Source organism: Chionomys nivalis, chromosome 9 (assembly GCF_950005125.1).
Source record: "Chionomys nivalis chromosome 9, mChiNiv1.1, whole genome shotgun sequence".
Taxonomy (NCBI): Eukaryota; Metazoa; Chordata; class Mammalia; order Rodentia; family Cricetidae; genus Chionomys; species Chionomys nivalis.
The window spans coordinates 55,587,866-55,614,964 of NC_080094.1; the positions used below are offsets into that span (position 1 = coordinate 55,587,866).

Here is a 27,099-nt window from a genome sequence, read left to right on the forward strand (position 1 = left end):
CCTATGCCAAAGGATTAATCTAAATGTAGGCTTTCTTTAGTTTTCAAATTTTACAACTATAGCAACTGACTGTCACTACTCGGTACCCAATGATATAACATCTCCTGTAAATAGCATACTTACCACACATCACCACTTTATTAGCAGCTACAGAACAAACATGCTTAAGAGAAATCTTAAAAGAACATATTGTGGAATATATGATTGCACTAAATTAATCCTGAACCAGAGGGTGAAGTCAGTGACTAGCTGATCAAATTAGCCATGGAGAGTTTGGAGGACCCAGGAATTGACAGAGAGGCACAGAAAGTAGTAGGGAGGAGCTTAAAAAGATTCATGGGCTTTTTTGATCTGGGAAGTGTGGTCAACTGGTTATTACTCTGCCACTTTCTTTTTTGAGACAGGGTTTCTCTGTGTTCTAGAACTCACTCTGTAGACCAGGCTAGCCTCGAACTCAGAGATCACCCAGCCTTTGCCTCCCGAGTGCTAATTTTAAAGGCATCTGTGCCTGGCCTCTGCTTCTTTCTTGATCTAACAGGTTTTACCCCAATATTTGACTCCTGAGTTTTTAATAGAACAATTTAGATAAATGCTTCAAGAACAAGATGCACCACTGGGCTGATAGTCTAGCATGTTTCATGCAAGACTCCTTAACCAAAACAATTTTCTTTCTTTTTTTTTTTTTTTTTGGTTTTTCAAGACAGGGTTTCTCTGTGGTTTTTTGGAGCCTGTCCTGGAACTAGCTCTGTAGACCAGGCTGGTCTCGAACTCACAGAGATCCGCCTGCCTCTGCCTCCCGAGTGCTGGGATTAAAGGCGTGCGCCACCACCGCCCAGCCCAAAACAATTTTCAAATCACGTGAGAGTTCAAGCATATAATTTTAAAGCTTGCATCTTACACATACAGAAAAAGAATGTAGAAAGCACCCATTCCCACTGTTACACATCTCAGGCATTTTATTTTATCATTACTGAGAAGTGAGAGGAGACTCAGGTCTTTCCAGTTTTACTTCTCTTGAAACCTAAGATTGAAACTGTTATTTTCTATCTCCTCCAAACACCAAAGAAACCAGACATTAATATACTCTATAAGAAATGAGCGTTCAGGTCAGTTTGAATACTGACCCAGCTGTTTCTGCCTCCAGAAAGCTGATACAATAATTGTTTTTCTGGAAGCCATGCTTTGGCAGTCATACCAGGAAGAGCCTGAAGAAGCCCCAGGGAGCTGTCCTCTTCATTAGCTTTACTGCATTTAAAAGTCTAACCAGGAAAAAAGGCCCCAGTCATTTCATTCAGTCCTTGGCGTCCCCCACTCCATCTGCATTAATGGCAAACATGGCTTCAGCTTCCGGAAGACAGGGAGAGTCATAGACTTTGCAGATTCTGGTCTCCCCTCTTCCTTTCCTCAGGTACAGCCTGACCCAAAGACAGAAAAACACCAAGTTATAAACAATTCTGTTCCTATGCCAGAACTGTTTCAGACAAGCGTTAACTTCCTAAGAGGATTTTTTAGGATCTTTTTTAGTGTATTTGGTTACTTCTAACTTGGAGGAATTCATTTCTGCCATGACTCCCTTATTGAAAAGCTCGAGAAGCAAACATTATTTTATAATTAGGGAGGCATATCAAATATTCATGCATTTTTTCACAACTGAGAGATTTTAATTATACGTAGGTGTTGGATATCCTGCAGCTGGAGTTACAAGAGGTTGTGAGCCACCTGATGGAGGTGCTGGGAACTGAACTCAGGTTGTCTACAAGATCAGAATATGCTCATAATCACTGAGTCATCTCTCCATCCGCAAAGCAAACAGTTGTATCAACCAAAACACAACAAATTCAGTGAGGCTTCCTAAATGTCTATACTTTAACAATTTTAAAAGGGTTTAAGTGGAAAATTTTTTTTCTTTTTTTTGAGACTGGGTTTCTCTACTTAACAGTCCTGGCTGTCCTGCAACTCACTGTGTAGACCAGGATGGCCTCAAACTCAAAAGAGATCCTCCTGGCTCTGCCTCTCAAATCCTGAGATTAAAGGTATGCACCATTACCGCCTGGCCATGAAGTCTGTATCACAGTTTATGACATCCATTCCAGAAAGCCTCTGTCATCACCTTACCTGGTTGTTGATGCGTGGGCAATGATGTTTCCTCCAATGGGTTTTTTGGGATCTGCGGCAAACATGGCTGCTCCATCCACTTGGGCTACTACCTGGTTGGTGATTACCACTGCTACACCAAACTGATGAGGGAAAGAATGTCAGTTTTGTTATCAGAGACATACCAAAACATTAACGCTCACAACAAATCAATGGCTAACTAATGCTTATCTTTGCTAATACAAGGTACTAATGTCCTCAGAAGGCTAATGCAATTTGTAGCCACTGAAATCTTGGTTTCTTTACTATAGCTTACCTCATCAGCAAGCCGTAGTAGCATCCTCAGAAATCTGGCCAGATGCATTTGCCTTGCTGAAAGCTCTCCTCGCCCCGAGTAGTCTGTTCTGTAGAGGGCGGTAGCACTGTCTACAATAAGCAGTGCATACCTACAAGAAAAAATAGTTCTTTGTTAAAATCTTCTCTTCCCCATCACCCTAAAATTTTACTAGTATTGCATATTTTCCACTTTTCTTCTTTTTGTTATTTATGTAGCCCAGCTGTTTTGGAATTTATGATACTTGTCTCAGTCTCCCAAGTGCAAGCTCATATATAATATATATGAGCTATTGACACCGACTTCCTAGTTCAAACACACGTTTTATTAAAATGTTTATAAAATGTCCAATCTGAGACACCCTTTGGTGGGTAGCTCATAATGGCCTATAACTCCAGTTCCAGGGGATTCTAGTCCTCTTCTGACCTCTACCCCCACACACGAGGCAAACACAGGAACACACAAAAGCAAAAAAAAAAAAAAAAAAAAAAAAATCTTAATAATAAAACCAAAAGCCGGGCGGTGGTAGCACACGCCTTTAATCCCAGCACCTGGAAGGCAGAGGCAGGCGGATCTCTGTGAGTCTATAAGAGCTAGTTCCAGGACAGGCTCCAAAACCACAGAGAAACCCTGTCTCGAAAAACCAAACAAACAAAAAAAATAAAACCAAAAAATATATCACTATATTGAAAACAAACAAAAAAACAAAGCTGGGCAGTACTGGTGTATACCTTTAATTCCAGCACTTGGGAAGTAGAAGGAAGGTGGATCTCTTAGTTCAAGGCCAGCCTGGTTTATAGAGTGAGTCCAGGACAGCTTGGAATTCACAGAGAAACCCTGTCTTGTGGAGGGGAAAAAAAAGCAATATATATATACACCCTCTCCATAAATAAATAAATACATACATACATACTTAAAAACAAAACAAAACCCACTCCCAGGCATGGCAGCGCACACCTTTTTTAGTCCCAGCACCTGGGAGGCAGAGGCAAGTGGATCTTTGAGTTCAAGGCCAGCCTGGTCTACAGATCAAATTCCAAGACAACCAGAGCTACAGAGAAACATTGTCTTGAAAAAAACAAAAACAAAACCCCAAAACAACGAAAAACAAAACCAAATCAAACACACACACACACACAAAAGAGAGAGAGAAAGAAATATAAAAACAATCCCTAAAATTTAAATCTCTGTCCCTATTTATATTCAAATGCCTAGATTCAGGGAAAAGGCTGTGGTGACACATTTAATGTCTTTATTGAAAGCATACCTGGATTCCACCATCATGGCTGATGCTTGATAAAGGAGCTGGGTTTGGTGGTCTGTGTTGAACCCTCGAGCATATGCTACATTATCTAGGACATCACTGCCAGAGAGACCGTATCTAGAAAAGAGATTTTTAGGCTTCAGACAGAACTCAGGCAGATGAGAAGTTAATACCCAATACTTCTATTACCCAAATAGATAAGAAGTAGCGTTCCCGATGGTTTCAAGACCCACAAATATGACTTCCTTCCTATTAGAGGTACAGGCAAACCAGTTATAGAGATGACAGCAACAACTATTTTAGACTAGAAGACCTAAAAATAAATTTATTCTTTTGACCTCCTAATTACAACGAGAAATTTTCAAGTATGAGGAAACAATATTCTCCTGGAAAAGCCAAGAACTACAGAGAATTAGGACAAACAAAAATAACAATCCATTCAAAGATTAGTTATGTTAAATGAACGACACTTTCATATTTATGCCTCAAAGATTGTTTTCTTTTGCATCTGGAAACAGCAAAGTATGTATCTCTTTTCATAGAATGATCTATATTTTCTCAGTTTTGTGATTGTCACCTAAGATATAAATGCTCAAGTAAGAATCAATCTCTTTCTATCTCTCTCCTCACTATGTTGTCACCCTGGCTGGCCTTGAAATCAGACACCTGCCTGTCTATGTCTGGAGTGGGAGAATTAAAGAAAGGCATGCCTCACAATGTCAAAACAAACAATTTCACTCTTATTAAATATATCTTTGAAAGTAGTAAGTTTGATTATTCATCTATGAGACTCAGCCAAATGCCTGCTATAAATGTTTTCTGAGATTTTTTTTTTTTTTTTTTTTTTGGTTTTTCGAGACAGGGTTTCTCTGTGGTTTTGGAGCCTGTCCTGGAACTAGCTCTTGTAGACCAGGCTGGTCTCGAACTCACAGAGATCCGCCTGCCTCTGCCTCCGAGTGCTGGGATTAAAGGCGTTCGCCACCACCGCCCGGCTTTTCTGAGAATTTTTGAGGGTATATGACTATGTTTCCTTGACTAGCCCCAAATTCCTGGGCTCTGGGGATCCTCAAGGCCCAGTCTCCAGAGCAGCTGAATAACAAGTAGAGACCATACTTTGCCAGCTTCCCCTCACCTCTAAAATAGATGTAATTCTCTTCCTTTTGCACTTCTAAAATCTGGCTTGATTCTTAACACTGGAGAAGAAAAAGTGTAAATAAAAACTTGTTTTGCCACCCCCCCCCATTTTTGAGACAGGGTCTCACTATGTGTAAGGCTAGCATGGAACTCAGAGTCACCTGCCTGTTTCCCAATTGCTGGAATTAAAGACTTGTACCAACATGCTCAGCCCTTGGTTGTTATTGAGACAGGTCTAGCTCTGGCTTGCTTAGAACTCTTATGTAGCTCAGGGTATCCTGAAACTCAATAATTTTTTCTCTGCCTCTGGTGTGCTTAGATTATGAGTGCATTATCATAATTACCTTGTTTGAGACATTCTCTTAGCACAATATGGCCTTAGCTGAGGATGGCCTAGAACTCCTGATCTTCCTGCCTTCATTTTCTCTTATTGGACAATGTAGGTTTCTACCACCATGCTAGATCCATTTTTTGGTTTTCTTTCTTTTTTTGAGACAAGGTTTCTCTATGTAGTCTGGCTGTCTTGAAACTTGCTCTGTAGACCAGGCTGGCCTCGAACTCACAGAGATGCCTGCCTTTTGCTTCCTGAGTTAAAGGTGTGCGCCACTAGGATCAGCCCTCGGTTTCCTTTTTTGAGACAATCTTACTATATAGCTCCACCTGATCTTGAACTCAAGATTCCCCTGCCTAGGCCTCCCTAGTACTGGATTACAGGTATACATTATCATACTCAACAGAATTCATATGTATTTCCTCCTTTATTGCCATGATCTAAATGCAGAAAATATCTTCTAATTACTATATTATTTGACCCATAGCCCAAAGATAATACTCTACTACTTTTTACCCTTGATAGAACCATAAACCAAGCTCCCAAAGAATTAGAGCCCATTAGATTTCATTTAAATACCATTTAAATTTAAAAATTAAAAAAATTCTACACGTTGTTGTACACACTGCATGACATGTGTGGAGGTCAGAGAACAGCCACAGGAGTCTGCTTTCTCATTCTATCATGTAGGTCCTGGGGACTGAGCTGAGGTAGTCTAGTCAGGCTTAGCAGAAAATACATTACCTACTAAACCATTTTGTCACTCCTAACATTATGTTTTAAATTATAAGACAAAAAATGAGAACAAATAGAACATTGCTTGGTTTGCTCTTATGTCCGTCCCTTGACCGCTGTGCCTCAGGGTCCTCATTTCAAGTAAGAACTTGTAAAAAAGTGTAGAATCCAGAAGTATAAGAAACTTCTGGAGACCCTTTGCTCTCAGGGATGAAACCCCTTTGCTCCAGCAAGATGTGTAACACTTTCATAGTATTTTACAGAATTACCTGGGAGACTTTAGAGGCTTTTTCCTTCCTTCCTTCCTTCCTTCCTTCCTTCCTTCCTTCCTTCCTTCCTTCCTTCCTTCCTTCCTTCCTTCCTTCCTTTCCTCCCTCCCTCCCTCCCTCCCTCCCTCCCTCCCTCCCTCTTTAAAATTAAAATCATCCTCATAAACTGGGTGTGGTGGTATAAACCTTTAATCCCAGCGCTTAGGAGGCAGGAAAACAAAAGGATCTTTGAGTCTACATACAGTTTCCAGGACAGCCAGGCCTAACAGGTCTCAAAATAAAACTCAACAATGACAACAAAAAACCCCAAAGACACCCCCCCCAAAAAAAAACCCTGAATATGTAAGTAAAAGAAAAATCCAGTGACTACGAAGTTTTACTTTGAACTTTATATTCAGTTCCATTGATCTGATCTATCTATCTGTCTGTCTGTCTATCTACAGACTAGCCTTCAGACTAGGCTGGCCTGCCAATATGCCTGTTTAGTAACTCTCCCTACAATACCTTTTCTTTTCAGTAATGAGACTCAAACCTAGGGTCTCATGTAAGCTAGACAAATACTTTACCTCTGAGCTATATCCCTAGCTGCATATCTATTTTTAAGTCATAATCATTTTTAATGACTATTGTAGTTTTTTTTTTTTTGGTTTTTCGAGACAAGGTTTCCCTGTGGTTTTGGAACCTGTCCTGGAACTAGCTCTTGTAGACCAGGCTGGTCTCGAACTCCCAGAGATCCGCCTGCCTCTGCCTCCTGAGTGCTGGGATTAAAGGCGTGCGCCACCACCGCCCGGCGACTATTGTAGTTTTATAATGAGTTTTAAGTTGAAGACTCAGGCTGGAGATGGCTCAGTAGTTAAGAATGATGGCTGCTCTTCCAGAGGTTCTAGGTTCAATTCCCAACACTCATACAATGACTCACAACCATAATGTACACCAAAATTCCAATTTTGGATATCCAGTGCCTTCTTCTGGCTTCTGAAGTCACCAGGCACTATGGTGCACAGACACCCATGCAGACAAAACTCCTTCCTCCCAGACACAAATAATAAATAAATGAAACTATTTTCTATATAAATCTTATGAGTTTGTCAATTTGCAAAAAAGCTTGCTAGAATTTTGACATGATTTACAGATTTCAATTTGATGATGTAGTCTTGGATATTAACAGATATCGTGCCAGGTGGTGGTGGAGCACACCTTTACTCCTAGCACTCAGGAGGCAGAGGCAGGTGTACCACATGAGTTCAATGCCAGCCCGATACATAGAGCAAGCTTCAGGACAGCCAAAGGCTACACAGAGAAATCCTGTCTCGAAAAAAAACAAAAACCCCCAAACAAAAAGTGATTACTGTCTGAGTTTAGTTTCCAACACTGGGGGCTCGCTCACAAGCATTTACTGTTTTGTTTTTTAACTCAAAGAGATTCACTTGCCTCTGCCTCCAAATGCTATGATTAAAGGCTTGCACCACCTCCCCCACTCCCAGCTCACAACCATTTATAATTCCAGTTCCAGGGTATCTGATACACTCTTCTGGCCTCCATATGTAATCCCTGCACACAGTACACAGACATACATGCAGGCAACACTCACATTTAAAATAAAGGGGGGCTGGAGAGATGGCTCAGTGGTTAAGAGCATTGCCTGCTCTTCCAAAGGTCCTGAGTTCAATTCCCAGCAACCACATGGTGGCTCACAACCATCTGTAAAGAGGTCTGGCGCCCTCTTCTGGCCTTCAGGCATACACACAGACAGAATATTGTATACATAATAAATAAATAAATAAAAATCTTATATAATAAGTATAAATAATCATGCCTTCCTGATGAACTGATCTTTTAATTATAAATGTTCTTCCTGGGCAAATGAGGTGGCTCAGAAGACTGGCACCAAACTTGAGCTCAATTCCTGGAACCCACATGGTGAATGAAGGAACTGACTCCTGGAAGCTGTCCTCCACGTGTGTACCATGCACGGGCATGTCCATGCCTATACAAATACACATGTTAAAAAAAAGTTTTTCTCATCTTTAGTAGTTTTTTTGGGGGAGGGGAGGGAGCTGCTGCAGTCTTTAAATTTCTCTTTTGGTTTCTGATTATGTTTATCTTTTTAAAGCTTTTTATTTCCAACCCGTCTTTAAAGCTTTTCTCTGGAAGACAATATATATTTGGATCTTGTTTTTTATTCAGCCTGTGAGACTTCAGAGCATTACAACTGGGATGTAGAGCAAAGAGACACTTTCTAGACACATTAACATCCTAAATATTCCAGTAACAGGTTAAACACAGCCTTCTAACTTAGTGACCTACCGTTCAGCCACTGCTAGCAACCGTTCTGGTCTAAATGTACCCTCGGTGTCAATGTACATGGCCTTTCCTTCACCTCCACCACGATCAATGGGAAGCTAGAGGGAAAAAAGAAACAGTGGGAACCATCACTCTTCTGATACAGTGTGCCAAGTTCCCCATGATAAATCTAATCCACTCCACATAAGGGTTAAACACTTTGGGCCGGGATGGGACAAGCCTTTAATTCCATCACCAGGGAAGCAGGATCTCTGTGAGTTCAAGGGCAGGCTGGTCTACAGAGCAGGTCCAGGACAACCAGGGCTACAGAGAGACCCTGTCTCAAAAAAACTAGCCAACCAAGCAAGCAAGCAAGCAAGCAAGCAAGCAAGCAAGCAAGCAACCAACCAACCAACCAACCAACCAACCAACCAACCACACAACCAAGAAAACCAACAATTCAATCCTGAAAACATATACACACTATATTATTATCTCAAAAAATAAAAAATTATAACAATTATAAAAAAAGAAACAAATAAACAAACAACTTTAAAATAATGAACTGGGAATGGTGGGTCACACCTACCTGAACTCCCATCCAGGAGGCAGAGGCAAGAGTATGTTTGAAGCCAGGAGTTCGAAGCCAGCTTGAAACACTAAGTTCCAAGACAGGCTGGGTTACAGTACGAGACCTTGCGCCAGGAAATAAAAGAGCATGGGGCTGGAGAAGTGGACCAGTGACTGCCTGTTCTTCAAAGAGGACCTAGTTTCAATTCCCAGCACCCACGTGGTAGCTCACAGCTGTCTGTAACTTCAATTCCAGGGGATCAGACACCCTCATACAGACATTCATGCAGGCAAAATACCAATATATACTTAAGAAAGCAAGGTCTCTATAGATGGCTCCACAGTTAAGAGGATCCAGCTTTTATTTCCAGAACCCACCTGGTGACTCACAACCCTGTAACTAATTCTAGGGGATCCAAAATGCTATTCTGGCCTTCATGGGCACCAGACATACACAGACATGCATGCACAGGCAAAACACCCATATGCACTAAAAAAGAAAGAAACAAAAATGACAATCAGAGGCAGTAGGACATAACACAAGTTAATAACAGACATGAAGCACATAAAGCTAGTGTTCTATCAGAGTTGTACTGCTTTGAAACAGTACAAAGTACGTGATAAAACTACGCGTCGAGACTCATCAGTCCACCAGATGATTGGTGGTGGCGCACACCTTTAATCCTAGGGCTTGGGAAGCAGAGGCAGGTGGATTTCTTTGAGTTCAAGGCCAGTCTGGTCTACAGAATGAGTTTCAGGACGAAACAGAAAAACTGTCTTAAAACACAAACAAATAATAAAAGGACTTATCAGTTCAAATGTCAAATATTTGATAACAGGTAATGACAGCACTTCTTTCATTCAAGGTCAATGAATTAGTAAATTTGAGGTCAGCCTTGGCAACATTTGACACTTCCCCAAAACAAACCAACAAACCCAACCTTCCTGAGTCTGGTGGCTTAACCAGTGCTGTGAGAAGCAGAGGCAGAACTTGAGCTTTCTGTCAGTTCAGAAAAAACAAAAAAAACAAACAAAAAAAAAACAAACAACAACAACAACAACAAAAAACCAAAACCAAACAAAAAAACCCGTGAGTTCCAGGTTCAGGGAGAGACTCTGCCTCAAAGGAATAAGGAGGACTTTGAACATCATTTATTTATTTATTTTTGGTTTTTCAAGACAGGGGTTCTCTGTGTAATAGCCCTGGCTGACCTGGAACTGCTCTGTAGATCAGGCTGGCCTTGAACTCACAGAGACCCACCTGCCTCTGCCTTCTGAGTTTAGGTGGTGGTTGTTTTTAATGGTGCATTGATACAGAGTTCACTGCAGAGCCTCACACTCACGATCTCCTGGGTGTATATGACAGTGTGCACCATCGTGCTTGGCTAGGTTAGAAGTGTTCCCATAAATATTTAGTACCGTAATTTATCTCTATTTTATAGAAATGACTGTTATTTATCACTTTTACTATTTTAATAATGCTGTGGTACAAATTCTTCACACATTTATTCTTGGACAAATGTGAAATGTTCTAGAATTTTATCAGAGATCTAATACAGGGGATTTCATTTTATTAAGTCAAGAAAATATGAGTTATAATAACAGATAATTTTTTTTTTTTGATTTTTCGAGACAGGGTTCCTCCGTAGCTTTTTGGTTCCTGTCCTGGAACTAGCTCTTGTAGACCAGGCTGGCCTGAACTCACAGAGATCCGCTGCCTCTGCCTCCTGAGTGCTGGGATTAAAGGCGTGCGCCACCCACCGCCCGGCTAATAACAGATAATTTTTGAATTTAATTAGTGAGCTCTCTCATATTTCTGGTTCCAGCTACGAGACTATTATCATGCAACTGTTCCAACTATTAATGATTTAGCATTCTGTGAAAGAAAATAACAAAGATCTATAGCTATTGAGCCCCTTAGAATATTTATAAAAAGGCTGTTATTGCCAGTAGGTGGTGATGCATACCTTTAATCCCAGCACTTGGGAGACAGAGGCAGGTGAATCTCTGAGTTCGAGGCCAGCCTGGTCTACAGAGGGAGTTTCAGGACAGGATCCAAAACTACAGAGAAACCCTGTCTCAAAATGGAAAGAAAAAGAGTGTACATTATATAATCTTGAAGACTTCAGTTTAGATCTCATGACCAATTTAACAAGTCAGGTGTAGTCTCAATGGAACCTGCAATCCCAGTGCTATGAAAAACAGAGAATAACCTAGGCTTGCTGACTGCCAGTCTAGCCAAACAAACCATGAGCTTTAAGTCCAGGGAGAGAACCTATCTTAAAGGAATTGAGGTGGAGAGTAATAGAGGAAGACATCTGGCACCCTGTCCCTGCGGGTGCTTAGTTAGGCATTTGGCCCTTCAGAAACACACGTGTAGTACATAAAAAACTACAGAAAAGGCATTTCTATTAAAAAAAAAAGACAAGATACTGAGTTTAATGAATCATGTCAGGTTATTATTGCTACACATATTTTTTTGAGACATGAAGTGTAGACTGCAGGGCTAGGGAGGCGGCTTATCTGTTAAGTGCAGTGACTATTTTTCCAGAGGATCAGGGTTTGATTCCCAGCACCCACATGGCAGCTCACAACTGCTATTTCTAGTTTGGGGTGGTGGTTTGGTGCCTTTTCTGTTCTCTGAAGGCACCGGGCATGAACACAGTACACAGATATGCATGCAAGCAAAACATCCATACATATAAAAATAAATAGATGATAAACAAACAAACAAACAAACAAAGTTTAGAGGGCTGGAGAGATGGCTCAGTGGTTAAGAGCATTGCCTGCTCTTCCAAAGGTCCTGAGTTCAATTCCCAGTAACCACATGGTGGCTCTCAACCATCTGTAATGAGGTCTGGTGCCCTCTTCTGGCCTGCAGGCATACACACAGACAGAATATTGCATACATAATAAATAAAATATTAAAAAAAAAAAGTTTAGACCAATGAAGAAAGGCAGGTAAATCCAGGAGAAGAAACGGTAGGAAAATATTTTGAGTCAGTCATCTGGAAATTTCTACGGTGTGGAATGATTTTCAGTAGGAATTATCTTCTAACTGGTTATGGGGTTCCAGAGAAAGAACCTTTTACATCCTAACAGATGCATGCAGATATAATAAGTCAAGCAATGCCTGCTGATCTGATTAGCCTGAACCCCAGTAACTCACCTGGCATGTTACAGCCAATGTATGACAGATCTGTGTCTTCCCAGTTCGGAATTCTCCAAACATCTCTGTGATAGATCCAGTCTCAATTCCGCCTATGAGAGTAAAAGGTACCCCACATAAAATAACTGTTTAGAAGCTATGTTCCTGGAGGACATGGATGTTCTGAAAAGACTCCCATTTTCTTTTTCTTTTTCTTTTTTTAAGACAGGGTTTCTCTGTGTAGCAGCCCTGGCTGTCCTGGAACACATAAGAGATCTACCAGCCTCTGCCTCCCAAGTACTAGGAATAAAGATATGCACCACCACTGCCTGGCTAAAACCCCCCATTTTCAATAACTGGTAATTTGTTCATTTTCGGGGGGGGGGGGAGCGGGCTAGGCTCACTAGCACATACCTATAGGCCAGCTATGTGGGAAGATGAAGCAGGAGAATAAAAAAGTTCAAAGCCTGTCTGAGAAATACAGGAAATTCAAGACCAGCCTGCACAATACATTAAGACCTTGTAGCTTGATGGTAGAATGCTTACTTAGCATAAAAGGCCCTGAATTCAATTCCTAATTACCACAAAAAATAAAATAAAAACAATAAACAAAAATCCCACTTGCTTTAAAATAATTACAGCTTATTTTATATATAAGAGGTTCTGGGTATTCATCACCTTGTCTCCTCAGGGTTAACTCCTAACAAAAGCTGACATTCATGAAATCCTCAGCATGTTTAAGTCTCCATTTATACATGTATTCTTTTGTGTTGCTATAGTTTTTAGGCAATTTTATTCCATGTATAGCTTCATATAATTGTTACCATAATCAAGTTATAAAACTCAATCATGGGGGCTGGAGAGATGACTCAGTGGTTAAGAGCACTGACTGCTCTTCCAGAGGACCCGGGTTCAACTCCCAGCACCCACATGGAAGCTCACAACTGTCTGAAGATCCAGTTCCAGGGAATCGGACACCTTTATACCAATGCACATAAAATAAACTTAAAAAACTATAAGAAATATTAAAAAAAAACTCAATCATGAAAAGCCCACAAGCAGCTTCTGCAGTTTTAAAACAATCTAGTATTTATCATTTCATGTGAATCTCCTCATCCAATGTACTTAAGATGTATCACTCATGTAACTAAATGCCTAAGGGGGCCTGGCGGTGGTGGCGCACGCCTTTAATCCCAGCACTCGGGAGGCAGAGACAGGCGGATCTCTGTGAGTTCGAGGCCAGCCTGGTCTACAAGAGCTCGTTCCAGACAGGAACCAAAAAGCTATGGAGAAACCCTGTCTCGAAAATCCAAAAAAAAAAAAAAAAAAAGCCTAAGGGATACGAAGTCTTACCATTCTCATTTTGAAAAAAACAGGCACAAGGACATTAAATAATTGTCCCAAGAAATATTATTTCCACCATTAATCGAGTCAATAAATACTAGGAATAAGAATCTTTCATTTTTTGTGAGACAGGGCTTTATGTAGTTCAGGCTTGCCATAACTGCTTCTGTGGCTGAGGATGATTTAATCATCTAATCCCCTTCCTTTCATATTCTAAGTGGTAGGATTACAGGCATGAGCCACGAGATCCAGTGGGAAGGGAAGGGGTCATCATCTGGTTTGGTTTTTTTGTTTTGTTTTGAGATGGGTCTCAGCCCTGGCTGCTCTGGAGGGAAGGGGATCTTAAGAGTTCAAAACCAGACAGACAATGGGGTACTTGCCTTTAATCCTAGTGCTCAGTGAACAGAGGCAGAGGGATTTCTGTGAGTTCCAGGCCAGCCTCTGCAATGGACAAATATTAACAAGTAGTAGCTAAACAAAGTATGTTTTGTATCGAGAAGTACAGCTCAGTGAAAGAGGAGTCTCCAGGCTCAATCTTTCCTATGGGTTTTTTGTTTTTAAATTTTTCTTTCCTTCCTTCCTATTTTTGGCTTTTCGAGACAGTGTTTCTCTTTGTAGGCCTAGCTGTCCTGGAACTCACTATAGACCAAGTTGGCCTTGAGCTCACAGAGATCTGACTCCCTCTGCCTCCTGAGTGCTGGGATTAAAGATACTTGCTACCACTGCCGTTGTTTTTAAATTTTTGCTATTATCAGTACTGTGTGTTATGATGTGTGTGAGTCTAGGCGGGCATATGCCACAGCTCTGGGGAATCATGGAAAGTTCTCTCCTGTGGATTAAAGGGACCTAACTCGGGTCATCGGAGTTGTGAGGCAACCACCACTTGCAGAACTATTGGTCTGTCTTCCTTCATTATATTTAACAAGTCATCAAATTTCAATTTTGTATTAGAATAAATAAATATATAAACATATGCACAATCATACTTATTTCCTTAAGCAGAGGGAACTTATTCTCTAAGTACAGTAACAAAGATTAAATTACTAAATTTGTAGCCAGAGCTACAGAGTGAGACAGTGTTTCAAAACTAAACCAAATGTTATTTAATTTACAGGCAATTTTAGTATTTTATAAGACAGAGCTAGTATGACTAACTAATTCCTATAATCTCAAATTTTAGTACTTGGGGAATAGGGGCAAGAAGACCAAGAATTTAAGGACATCCTTGGCTCCTGATTCAACTCCTAAAGCCACCAAAAATAAGAAAAAATATTTAAATCACCATGTATTTTTAAAATAATATTAGATTTTTGGAAGGTGACAAAGAAGTCTACAGGTGCTCTTCACCTAGCCTCCTCCAGTATCTCCATCTTTCTCAACTATAATACAGCATCAGTGAGAAAGCTGGCCTTCCTATAACCCACAATATGTTCAAATGAGCCCGGAACATGAGACGTCAACACAAGCCAGCAAACCAACAAACAAAACCCTAAACTAAGAAAATCTTACAAAAGCAAACCTGCAGAATCAGCCAGTCACGGTGGTGAAGAAATCTGTTCACCCTTCTCTATGTCATACCCCATCCAACAGGTTCCACACCAACATTCAGGTTTGCACAGCTGTGTTTATCAGGGTTTATAAAATAGGAAAGGGATTACTATACCTTGAAGCAGTTTGTCAAGCTCTTTGGAGCCAGTAGTAATCTGTATGATTTCTGATCGCCTTTGGTGAAATTCAGTTGCAGTAGTGAATCCCATTGGAACTAATTTAGCTGCTTCAGTCTAGAACACATTAAGAAAAATTAAACCAATAATGTTTAACACAGGTAAAGAAACCAATATCTGGAAAACTTGGGACCAAAAATGCTTTGAACTGTGGCTTTAGAAGATATGGAGTATTTGGATAGACTTTACCAGCTGAAAATCCACATAATAGTCCAAAATCTGAAACTTCTCGAGTGTGAGGTTTTTGATAAAAAATTTGAGACTTCCGCACATTTCACCTCTTGTTTTTGCATTGGAGACGATCAACCCACATGTACAGTAAGACAAGTCCAGGCAGGACAGGACAACATTGGTGTGCTAGGATGACAGGAGTGAAATGCCTCAGGAGCTTAAAAAAAAATCTACATATGTGACTTATCTATTTTGTGACAAGGTAATGTGTCTCTTTTTTAAAAGATTTAGTTTCATTTACTATATATACAGTGTTCTTCCTGCATGTATGCTGCAGGTCAGTAGAGAGCACCAGATCTCATGACAGATGGTTGTGAGACACCATGTGGGTGCTGGGAATTGAACTCAGGACCTCTGGAAGAGCAGTCAGTGCTCTTAACCTGTGAGTCTTTTCTCCAGCCCCAGTGTAGTATGTCATTATATTTTATTTCCTGTTCAGTCATCCCTAAACATTCTGCCTTGCAAAACAAGGACATATGCCATTTCAGACTTTTCTCACTTTATATTAATTCTTCATCCCTATCAGGTATACATTTTCTGTTTTGGTTTTTCGAGACAGGGTTTCTCTGTGTAGTCTTGGCTGTCTTGGAACCTACTCTATAGACCAAGCTGGCCTCAAACTCAGAGATTCACTGCCTGTGCCTCCTGAGTGCTGGGATTAAAGGTGTGAGCCACCATCATCTGGTCTGTTCTTAATTATTTATTTTTATTTTATGTGTGTTGGTCTTTTGCCTGCCTGTATGTCTGTTTGAGGTTGTCAGATCCTGGGAGTTACAGTTGTGAGTTGCCATGTGGATCCTGGGAAGTGAACCTGGGACCTCTGAAAGAGCAGTAGGTGCTCCTTTGAGCCATCTCTCCAGTCCCATATTTTTTACTTTTTTTTTTAATTATTTATTTTTATTTTACTTGCATTGGTGTTTTCTCCACATGTATGACTGTGTCAGATCTTGGAGTCAGAGGCAGTTGTGAGCTGCCATATGGGTCCTGGGAATTGAACCCGGGTCCTCTGGAAGAGCAGTCAGTGCTCTTAACCACTGAGCCATCTCTCCAGCCACATCACATTTTCCAATTTTAAACACTTGATTATTTAATGTTATGGCTTAGCATATAAACATTTACAAAGTTTATTATTTATGTGACTAACCAAATAATCTAGTAATAGCAGAGCAAAACTGACCAATTATCTATTTTCTAAGTATATACAAATAACATTTATACCTCACCTTAGTAACAAAAACTGTACTATAGGTAGAAAAATCAGTCTTAATATAATGGGCCAATAAAACTAAACATCTAGGTGTCTAGATAGATGGTTCGGTGGTAAAAAGCACTTGCTGCTCTTGCAGAAGACCCACATGGAGGCTCACAACTGTCCATAACTCTCATTCTAAGGGACCCAGCACCAACTTCTGGCCTCCATGGGCACCAGGCAAGCACGCACTGTACTTAAGTACATGAACGCAAATCACTCAAACATATGAAAGTAAATAAATCTTTACAATAATAACGACAACTAACTATCCATTTACAGGATAAAGAGCTGGCTCAGTAGTTAGGAGTACTTGCTCTTGTGGAAGACCAGGTTCAGTTCCCAGCACTCACCTGGTGACTCACAACCACCTAAAACCAGTGTCAGGAGATTATCTGCCCTCTTCTGACCTCTGCAGGAACCAAGTATGGGCATGTTGTACATACATGCAAGCAAGAAAAACACTAATATACATAAAATGTATCTTTAAAAAATTTAAGAAAAAAATCATACATATATATAGTATTTGAATGTTAAACATGACCTTGAGTGGGGGCAATCACACATGTGTGTATCACCATGCTAGCCTTCCATTGCCTCTATTTCCTTCTTTTGTTTTCTTCTTTTTTCAAGAGAGACAGGAGCTCACTAGTAGTGCTGGCTGTCGTAGAACTGTGTAGACCAGGCTGGCTGGCCTTGAACTCTACCTGTCTCTGCCTCCTGAGTACTGGGATTAAAGGGACCACCACATCCAGCTTCAATTTCCTCTTTTTCCATTTCTCTTCCAATACCTCTGCATTATTTCGTAGTGTATTATAAAGGCAAAATAAGGATATGAGAGATGGGATGAGTTTGTGGCTCAGTAGTATAGTGCTCACTTAGCATGCATAAGGCTCACTCCAGCGCTGCATAAAAAAGACAGGGTGTACCCTTGTACTCCCAGAACCAGGGAGGTAGAAACAAGACCAGCTCAAAGTTGTTTTTAGTTACCTTGAATTTGAGGCCAGCCTGAACAATTACCTAAACAATTAACAGCAGCAGCAACGAAAACCTTTAAAAAAGCATCTGACAGTGTTTGAAAGCATTAAATACTATTTTAAAACAGGGTTATTGAATTTCTACCCTATATACAGCTGTATATACAGTAATAACATCAGTGGTTTTTATTTTTATGTACTTTTGGAGCAGGATCTTGTATATTACAAGCTTCCTCCAACTCACAACTCTCCTGCCACACCCTCCTGAGTGCTGAGGTTATTGGTGTGTATCACCATACCAAGTTGTTATTTTCTATTGTTTTTTTAAGATAAAGTTTCCTGTAGCCTAAGCTTGCCTGGAACTACATGGTCTAGAATGAATCTGAACTCCAGGGAATCCTCCTGCCTCAGCCTATCAAGTGTTCCACAATTCCCAGCTCAATAAAATCACTTGTTATATAAAGTCGTTTGTTATAGTAAAAAACAAAAACAAATAGGCGCATGGAGGTGGCAGCAAGTGCCTGTAATGCCAACACCCTAGAGGCAGAGGCAGGCAGATCTCTGTGAGTTCAAGGCCACACTGGTGGCCAGAGAAGATCCAGGTCAGCCAATGCTACAGAGAGAAACCAAGTCTCGAAAAACCAAAAACCAACCAAACAAAAATACCCTAAGCAAATGATAGGAAGATACCGTCTATGATAAATTTAGTTATGGGGTATATACACTGGACTTAATACAAGACTTTGATATTCATGCAATAAAATAGCTTTAGGGCTTGAAAGTAAAACCTATTTACTGTGAAAAATGTAGCAATGTCAGAAAATTGTAAAAAAAACAAAACCCCCCAAAAAAACTTGGGCTGGAGATGGCTCAGCAGTTATGAGTACTTTCTGTTCTTGCAGACGTCTAGGTTTGGTTCCCAGAACCCACATGATGGCTCACAAATGTCTGTAACTCCAGTTCCAGAGGGATCAAACATGCTCTTCTGGCTGCTGCAGACACAAAATATACATTTGGTGCACATATACATATAAATGGATTTTTCTTTGGGCCACCAGCTCACAAAAAATGGCAGAGACTTACTAATTATGAAAGCTCAGTCAATAGCTGAGACTTATTTCTAACTAATTCTTTTTTAACACATTTCAATTCATCTATGTGTTGTCACATGAATTGTGGATTTACCTCTCCTTCATGTCTGTTCCCTCTCAGTCGGCTGGCGACTCCCAGCGTCTCCGCCCTTCTTCCCAGCATCCTCTGTGCCTAGAAATCTTGCCTATCAGCCATTCAGCTTTTTATTAAACCAGTATTAATGACATATCTTCAGTGTACTTGTAGGAAAAATATACACATAAAATAAAATGAATAAAATATAAAAATAAAAGAAAATAAATGCTGGAGCCCAGATCAGTAGCAGAGCATGTACTTAAAGTATACATGAAGTCCTGGGTTCAATTCCCAGCCCAGGGACAAAAATCAAACCAAAACAATAACTAATTCATATTCTTACTATGTGGGAATAATGACACTAATATTTTAGTGCATCTATCCCTAGTGCATATTCTGTAAATACATAGAAAATACACACATTTTAATGGGGCCCTATCCCTGCTCTGGGATTTATATACTATTAATGCACTAATTATTCTCATTATAATGTCTGCCTTCCCCACCATTAAAAAGCTAGACTTACCAGAATTTTGTCAGCTTTGGCTTCACTAATTCCCTTAATATTTATAAGTTCCTTCTTTGGTGCGTAAGCAACAGCCTCCACTGTATGGAAACCAGCCTCTTCCAATTTCTTCACATCATTGGCATTTATGCCACATTGCTGTAAGAAAACAATGGATGAACTTAGGCCTCTTGTCTAACACAGATAGTACACGTTAGAGAGGTATTCGAAGATCACTAAATTATGTAAAACCTCTAAAAATCTTGTCTATATATGAATCATTAAATAACAAGCTATCAACTTTTTCATACTTTTGGGCTGGGGAGACAGTGAAATAGGGATATGTGGTAGCTATTACCCCAAGGAGGTTGAGACTGGTGGATTCCTGACTCACTGGCCAGTCAGCCTAGCCTAGCCAGTAAACTCTAGGCTAAAAAGTATGTGTGTGGCCGGGCGGTGGTGGCGCACGCCTTTAATCCCAGCACTTGGGAGGCAGAGGCAGGTGGATCTCTGTGAGTTCGAGACCAGCCTGGTCTACAAGAGCTAGTTCCAGGACAGGCTCCAAAACCACAGAGAAACCCTGTCTCGAAAAACCAAAAAAAAAAAAAAGTATGTGTGTGTGTCCCCCCTCCAAAAAAGGGAGGTAAGATGGCTCCTGAGGAGCAATAAAGGTGACCTCTGGCTCCCATATGCACATATACTACTACACACATAAGAATTTTAAACTAGCACTATATTCATGCATGTTAAAATGAAATTGAGATCAAACTAGTAGCAGAACATGGTGGTGCACGGTTTTAATCCCAGCACATAGGAGGTAGAGGCAAGAAGATCTCTGAGTTCCAGGCCAGCCTGGTCTACACAGCGAGTTCCAGATAAGCCACGGCTATGCAGAGAAGCCCCATCTCAAAAAACCAAAACCAAACCAAAGCAAAAAATACCTAATAATTCCTAACCTTTCATACTATGACTTGAAATGACCTTTGGTATCCTGATCCTTCAAACAACTTTGAAGCAGCGTTTTTTAATGCTTTCCACATCAGGCATACAGAAATTGTTATTTCACTCAGTGCTAGGACAAACAGATAGGACTGCCCCAGAGTCAGAGTGACCTTGGCATAGCAATATCCTTTTGGAAGAACAATGACTGGAAAGCTCTGCTCAACATTAGGATGGAGAAAATGGAACGCTAGAGAGATGGCTCAGCAGGTAAAAGCACTGGCTGCTCAGGCGGATCTCTGTAAGTTCGAGACCAGCCTAGTCTACAGAGCAAGTTCCAGATCAGGCACCAAAGCTACAGAGAAACCCTGTTTCGAAAAACCTAAAAATCCCAGCACTTGGGAGGCAGAGGCAGGCGGATCTCTGTGAGTTCGAGATCAGCCTGGTCTACAAGAGCTAGTTCCAGGACAGGCTCCAAAACCACAGAGAAACCCTGTCTCGAAAAACCAAAAAAAAAAAAAAAAAAATAGTAATTCACAGCAACCACATGATAGTTCACAACTATCAGAAATGAGATCTGGCGCCCTCTTATGGCCGGTGGGCATACATGCAGACAGAGCACTGCATACATAAGAAATAAATCTTAAAAAAAAATCACCCTCCCATGGGGGCCTATGGGAAATAGGCACAATAACGTATATCTCAGCCACATAATGACTTTGGGACCAGCCTGGGTTCCCAGCACCTACATGGTGGCTCACACTACCTGGCAACTCTTCTGATCTAAACAAATACTGGGCATTCACGTGATAGATATACATACAAGCAGGAAAATATTTATACATAGTATCTTAGGGTTATTAATGTTGTAATAAGCACAATACCAAAGCAACATGGGGAGGAAAGGGTTTATTTGGTTTACACCTCTCCATATCACTGTTCATCATGGAAGAAAGCCAGGACAGGAACTCAAATAGCAACAGGAACCTGGAGCAAGGAACTGATTCAGAGGCCATGGAGGAGCCTGATCTAGAGAGAAGCAGTGCCACAAAGTTTGAGAGAGGGTCTCATGAAGCCAAAGCCTGATAAGGAGCAAAGTACTCTGAACTCCTGAATCTCTTTTGCTCCACTAGTAGGAAGCCGCTTGTCTGTTTCCAGGTCACACAGACTCCTGAAATAACCACACAGAAACTGTATTAATTAAATCACTGCTTGGCCTATTAGCTCTAATTTCTTAGTGGCTAGCTTTTACATCTTAATTTAGCCCGTTTCCATTATTTTATACTTTACCATGAGGTTTGTGGCATACAGGCAAGGTTCCAGCTTATCTATCCCTGGCTGCAGCTCCATGGCTTCTCCCTAACTCTGCCTTTCTTCCAGCATTCAGTTTAGTTCATCTGTCTCCACCCCCCAGCTCTACTCTACCCTATCACAGGCCTAAGACAGTTTCTTTGTTAACCAATGGTAATCACAGCATACAGAGGGGAATCCCACATCACAGAAGCAAGTAACACCAAGCTCAGCTCATTTAAGTAGTTTCTAAAGTCTTTATTTATATATTTATTTTCCCTTTTTTTGGTTTTTAAGACAGGGTTTCTCTCTGTAGCTTTGAACTGGAACTCACTCTGTAGATCAGGCTGGCCTTGAACTCACAGAGATCTGCCAGCCTCTGCTCCCCAGTGCTGGGATTAAAGGCAGGTGCCACCACTGCCCAGCGTTTCCAAAGTCTTTAAGTGTGGGTAGATTGGAAAATTTATATAAATAAAAACAGAAGATCAAGGTGTACCTTCTCACTGGGGCCTTTGCAAACTCACAGAAATACTGTATAGATTTAGTGCCCAATATTCTTCCTGCTGCTTTTTGTGTGTTTGTGTGTGTATGGTGTATGTGCATGTGCATGTTCACGTGTGTGCATTCCTGGGTTACACCACTAATTCCCCCATCAGCATTTTAACACTTAGTATAATTAGCACTGAGATTCCACCATGGGATACTAGACCTTCGTTTCTAAAGTTAAGCTCTTAGGGAGAAAACAGTGCAGGAAGAAAACTGTCAAAAGACTTGACCAGACAAGTCATAATATGTCTGTAACAATCCTGTTATTACAAGTCTTAATAACAATTCTGTGCTTTTCTGTAGAAATTGACAAGCTCCTGAAACCCCAACCTAATTTCTGTAAAGGTTAATTTGTTCTATTACATAGAAGACTGTATGACAGCATCGTAAGTAAATACTTAGCAACTAAGAACATACCTCTAATCGTGAAATAGGTTGTGGACCAAAGCTTTCTTCTTCCACTGAAGTATCTGCATTTGCGTCAAGCTGCATCTGCATAGCCATTACTAAAAAATACAGATAGGCACCAGTATGAATGAACACTAGAGAAATACTCTTGGGTCATAGCGAACTGCAAGTTTAGTTTTCCAACAAGCCTTTGAAGAATTACAGCTGGCCCTCTCTATCCACAGGTTAAGAGCAACTGCTTTTCTTGAACAGTATCCAGGTTCAGGTCTTAGCACCACATGAAAATTCCTAACTATCACTCCAGGAGACCCAACACCCTCTTGTGACCATGCATGCACAGGATAGGAGCGCTACGCTTACATAGACATAGAGGTAAAACATTCATACACAGAAAAACAAGCTATAAAAAGGTGTGTCTAACCTACAGCTGCATGCTGCGTGCAGCTAACGATAGTTTATTCAAACAGATCTTTCAAAAAAAAAAGAAAAAAAGGTAAGGCAGCAAGTTTCAAGACTTCCCATATTACAGCCGGGCGGTGGTGGCGCACACCTTTAATCCCAGCACTTGGGAGGCAGAGGCAGGCGGATCTCTGTGAGTTCGAGACCAGCCTGGTCTACAAGACAGGCTCCAAAACCACAGAGAAACCCTGTCTCGAAAAACAAAACAAAAAAACAAAAAAACAAAAAAAAAAAGACTTCCCATATTACATAGTGAGTAAAATTTCAAAACACAGAATTTTTTCTTTTTTATTATTATTTATTTTCATGTGCACTGCTGTTTTGTCTATCTGTATGTCTGAGTGAGGGTGTCAGATCCAAGATCTGGAGTTACAGACAGCTGTGAACTGGGAACTGAACCTGGGTCGTTTGGAAAAGCAGCCAGTGCTTTTAAAAACTGAGTCATCTCCCCAGTCCAGAATATTTTTATGTTCTTAGAATACACAAAACCACAATAATCTAATAGGAAAACACAGGCTGGAAACAGGGCACGTCTTTGTCTAGGAGAAAGAGACACGGAGTTGAATCCTCAGCACCACAGAACAAATAAAATCTGACTAAATTATTTTATTTTCAGCACTAAAGATGGAATTCAGGTCCTAAACAGGTTAAATAACTACTGAAATAAGCCCTTAGATCTGACTACATTTAAATTTATAACTTTTAAGCCTTGGGATGTAGATCAATTGGTAGTCTTGGCCTGTCATACACGAAGCTTTGGGTTTGATGTCAGGCACTGCATAAAACCAGGCACAGTAGGCACGTCTGTAACCCCAGCATTTAGGAAATAGGCAGGGAGATTAGAAATTCAAGGTCATTGAAGGTTAGCCTGGACTACCTAAAACCCTGTCTCAATCAATCAATCAACAAAACTTCAAACCACCACAGACATTAAGAACATGAAGAATCAAATCATAATACTAGAAAAAATATTTGCCACATACAATCAGAGGTAATCAAAATACAAACATAAAGAACTCGTTCAAATAAGAAATAGAAAGACAACAAAAATTAGATAATTAAAGAGGAAGGTGTCTCCACAACAAAAACATGAGCAAACATGAAATCTTATCAGTAACCAAGAAAATTAGAACCACAAGAGGAGAAAAAAAAAAGCCTGGTATGGTGGCTCATGCCTGCCCTAGCACTTAGGAGGCTGAGGCAGGAAGACTGGCCCAAGTTCAGGGACAGGCTGGGCTGCATAAGGCTGTCTCAAACAGAAGCCTTCACACCCACTCCAAAGTTCGTAAAATATTACTAAATACCCATCATAAAACAGCAAGTGTTGGCAAGCACTTGTGGGAACAATCAAACATTCACTACTACTGGTATATTTACATGAAGCTTAAAAACAGACTAGGGAAGTACTAGGGAAACAAAATCAGGAACCTTAGCCTGGGCTAGGATCCAAAAACAAAAAGAAAAGGGCTGGAGAGCTGTCTCAGCAGTTAAGAGCACTGGCATCTCTGCGAGAGGTCCTGAGTTCAATTCCCAGCAACTACATGGTGGCTCACAGTTGTCTATGTGATCTGATGCCTTTTTCTGGCATACGTATACATAAAATGAATCTTAAAAAACAAAAAAGTATTTAAAAAAATAAATAAGCCGGGCGGTGGTGGCGCACGCCTTTAATCCCAGCACTCGGGAGGCAGAGGCAGGCAGATCTCTGTGAGTTCGAGGCCAGCCTGGTCTACAAGAGCTAGTTCCAGGACAGGCACCAAAAACTACAGAGAAACCCTGTCTCGAAAATCAAAAAAATAAAAAATAAATAAAAGCAAAAAATGGCCGGCACGGTGGCACTCTGCTGTAGTCCAGCACCTAGGAAGCAGAGACAGTAAGCAGTAGGATCCTAAGTTCAGACTGGTTTACAAAGTCAGACTCTGCCTAAACAATGTCTTGTGAAAAGGGGCCCTGTTAGTGAGCAGTATTAGAAATCACTGTTAAGCAATTAGGGTGAGGGGAAAATATTAGACAAGGAAGGATAACAGAGGTCTTTAGGTTGGTGACAACATTGGTGATTACACAGATGCATTCATTTCGTAATAATTCATGTATGCACTCACTTGTGGTTTTTGTATTTTATACTTCACTTTATTGCTATTTTTGAAAGTTCCTTTTAGACTTATTTTTTGTGCATGAGTCTTTTGCCTACATATATGTATGGGTATCAAAGCATGCCTGGTGTCTGTGGAGGTCATTAGACAACTGGACCCCCGGAAACTGGACATGGGTGGTTCGTGTGGGTGTGGGGAACTGAACTCGGGTCCTTTGCAACAAGAGCGCTTATCGGCTGCGTCATTTCTCCAGTCCCCCTACTTCACTTTCTTCCTGAGACAAGCTCTTCCATAGTAGTTCAGGTTGGCCTTGAAACTGCCAACTTCCTGCCTAGCCCCTCAAACGCTAGGAATCTAGGAGAGGTGGGTCAGCAAGGCAGGATTCTCTTTAGAAATCTGTGTTGCACTTTACAGTTTTTTACTTTGTTGTTTACACAATCTCTGAACTCCTACTTCAGTCTCCAAAAATCAACGGCACCAACCACCATGCTCCACTTTAAAAGAAAACAAAAACAAAACCCAGCAACCAAGAACCTGTTGGCCTTGACCCTATTATTTAACAGCTGTGCGCACTTCTCTCTGGCTCTCGGCTTCCTGCCACGGGCCCACAGAAATGAACGTGAAAGTCTGTAATTCCAGCATTTGGAAGACTGAGGCAGGAGTTCGAGCCCCGACAGAAGGAGGGCACGAGCCCGGGTCTCAAAACGAAAGCGTCAAGTAGGGTTCGGTTTTCCCGACAACGAACTCAGTGGGTCGGTTAGTGTCGGCCGGTTGGTCCCAAGTAGGGGCCCAGCGCAGCCAAGCTCGCGTTTCTCGGGGCAGAGGGGACCCCAAAGCTAGCTGGGGGAGTACTGGCCATGGGCTGACGAACCAGAGCGGCCGAGGGGGCGTCCACCCGCGCTCACACTCACCCGTCCCGCAGGCTTGGGCCGCGCGCTCCTTCGGGCGGCCGGCTCTGCAAACGCCCCAAGAACCCCCGTCCCCGGCTCGAACCCCGTCGCAGTTCCTCTGTCGGTCTTCTGTGAAGAACAGAAGCAAATTTCAGCCTTCCCCGCCGCGCTCCTGGAGACACCACAGCTCTGCCTCGGACCCCGTCAGCGCGCACTCCGCCCAGCGCCGCGCGACTTTCAGAAATCCCGCCAAAGCCTCACGGGCCGTCACGCCCGCATCCTGCGACGTCATCACGCCTTTCTCAGACCCGCCTATAGCCTCTTCCGCTGAGAGCCTGACAGACGGCCCGACGACTTTGAAGCTGAGTGATACCGAGGGTCACTTTTGCCTTCCTCTAGGACTGTTCTGTCTCAACCTTTCTCGTTACCTGACTGAAGACTACGCGTCCCCATGGGCGATGTGGTCGACCTAGGACTACATCACCCAGCATGCACTGCTGCGGACGCTGCTGAGTAAAAATTCCTGCTCAGCGCGTGTTGGCCTAAGTCAGAAAAGGTCTTGGCGGTGTACAGTGTTGTCGGAATGCCGACTTTTGGTAGTCGGGGTGCCTTTGGGAACTACATGCTTTACAAGTCCCTGTGGGTGAAGAGGTGAATAAGCCGGAATAAAAGAATAAAAGCAGCGAACAAAACCAGCGACTAGCAAATCAGTGTGGCACTCAGCGTGTTATTAAAAAAGAAAGTATTTGGGGCTGGAGAGGTGGCTCAGAATTTAAGAGCACTGGCTGCTCTTCCAGAGGTCTTGAGTTCAATTCCCAGCAACCACATGGTGGCTCACAACCATCTATGATGAGATCTGGTGCCCTCTTCTGGCATGCAAGGCAGAACGCTGTAATTCATAATAATTTTTTTAAAAAAAGTATTTGGTTGGCGGTTGGATATAATTTAAATAAGTTAAATACATTTATAAAACTACCAAAAAAGCCGGGCGGTGGTGGCGCACGCCTTTAATCCCAGCACTTGGGAGGCAGAGGCAGGTGGATCTCTGTGAGTTCGAGACCAGCCTGGTCTACAAGAGCTAGTTCCAGGAAAGGCTCCAAAACCACAGAGAAACC

General features: G+C 41.5%; 1 protein-coding gene across 1 annotated transcript; it reads right to left on the reverse strand.

Annotated features, from left to right (window-relative positions):
* Nucleotides 1-987: 987 nt before the first annotated feature.
* Rad51 (RAD51 recombinase) lies at nucleotides 988-26,209 on the reverse strand. The gene is made up of 10 exons (XM_057781319.1): nucleotides 26,006-26,209; nucleotides 22,552-22,640; nucleotides 19,381-19,518; nucleotides 15,170-15,287; nucleotides 12,184-12,275; nucleotides 8,469-8,563; nucleotides 3,696-3,809; nucleotides 2,411-2,540; nucleotides 2,116-2,237; nucleotides 988-1,415 (listed from the first exon to the last, which is right to left on the reverse strand). Exons 2-10 carry the CDS (start codon nucleotides 22,636-22,638, stop codon nucleotides 1,292-1,294), a joined length of 1,020 nt encoding a protein of 339 aa, XP_057637302.1. The 5' UTR covers nucleotides 22,639-22,640; nucleotides 26,006-26,209; the 3' UTR covers nucleotides 988-1,291.
* Between the last annotated feature and the right edge of the window lie 890 nt (nucleotides 26,210-27,099).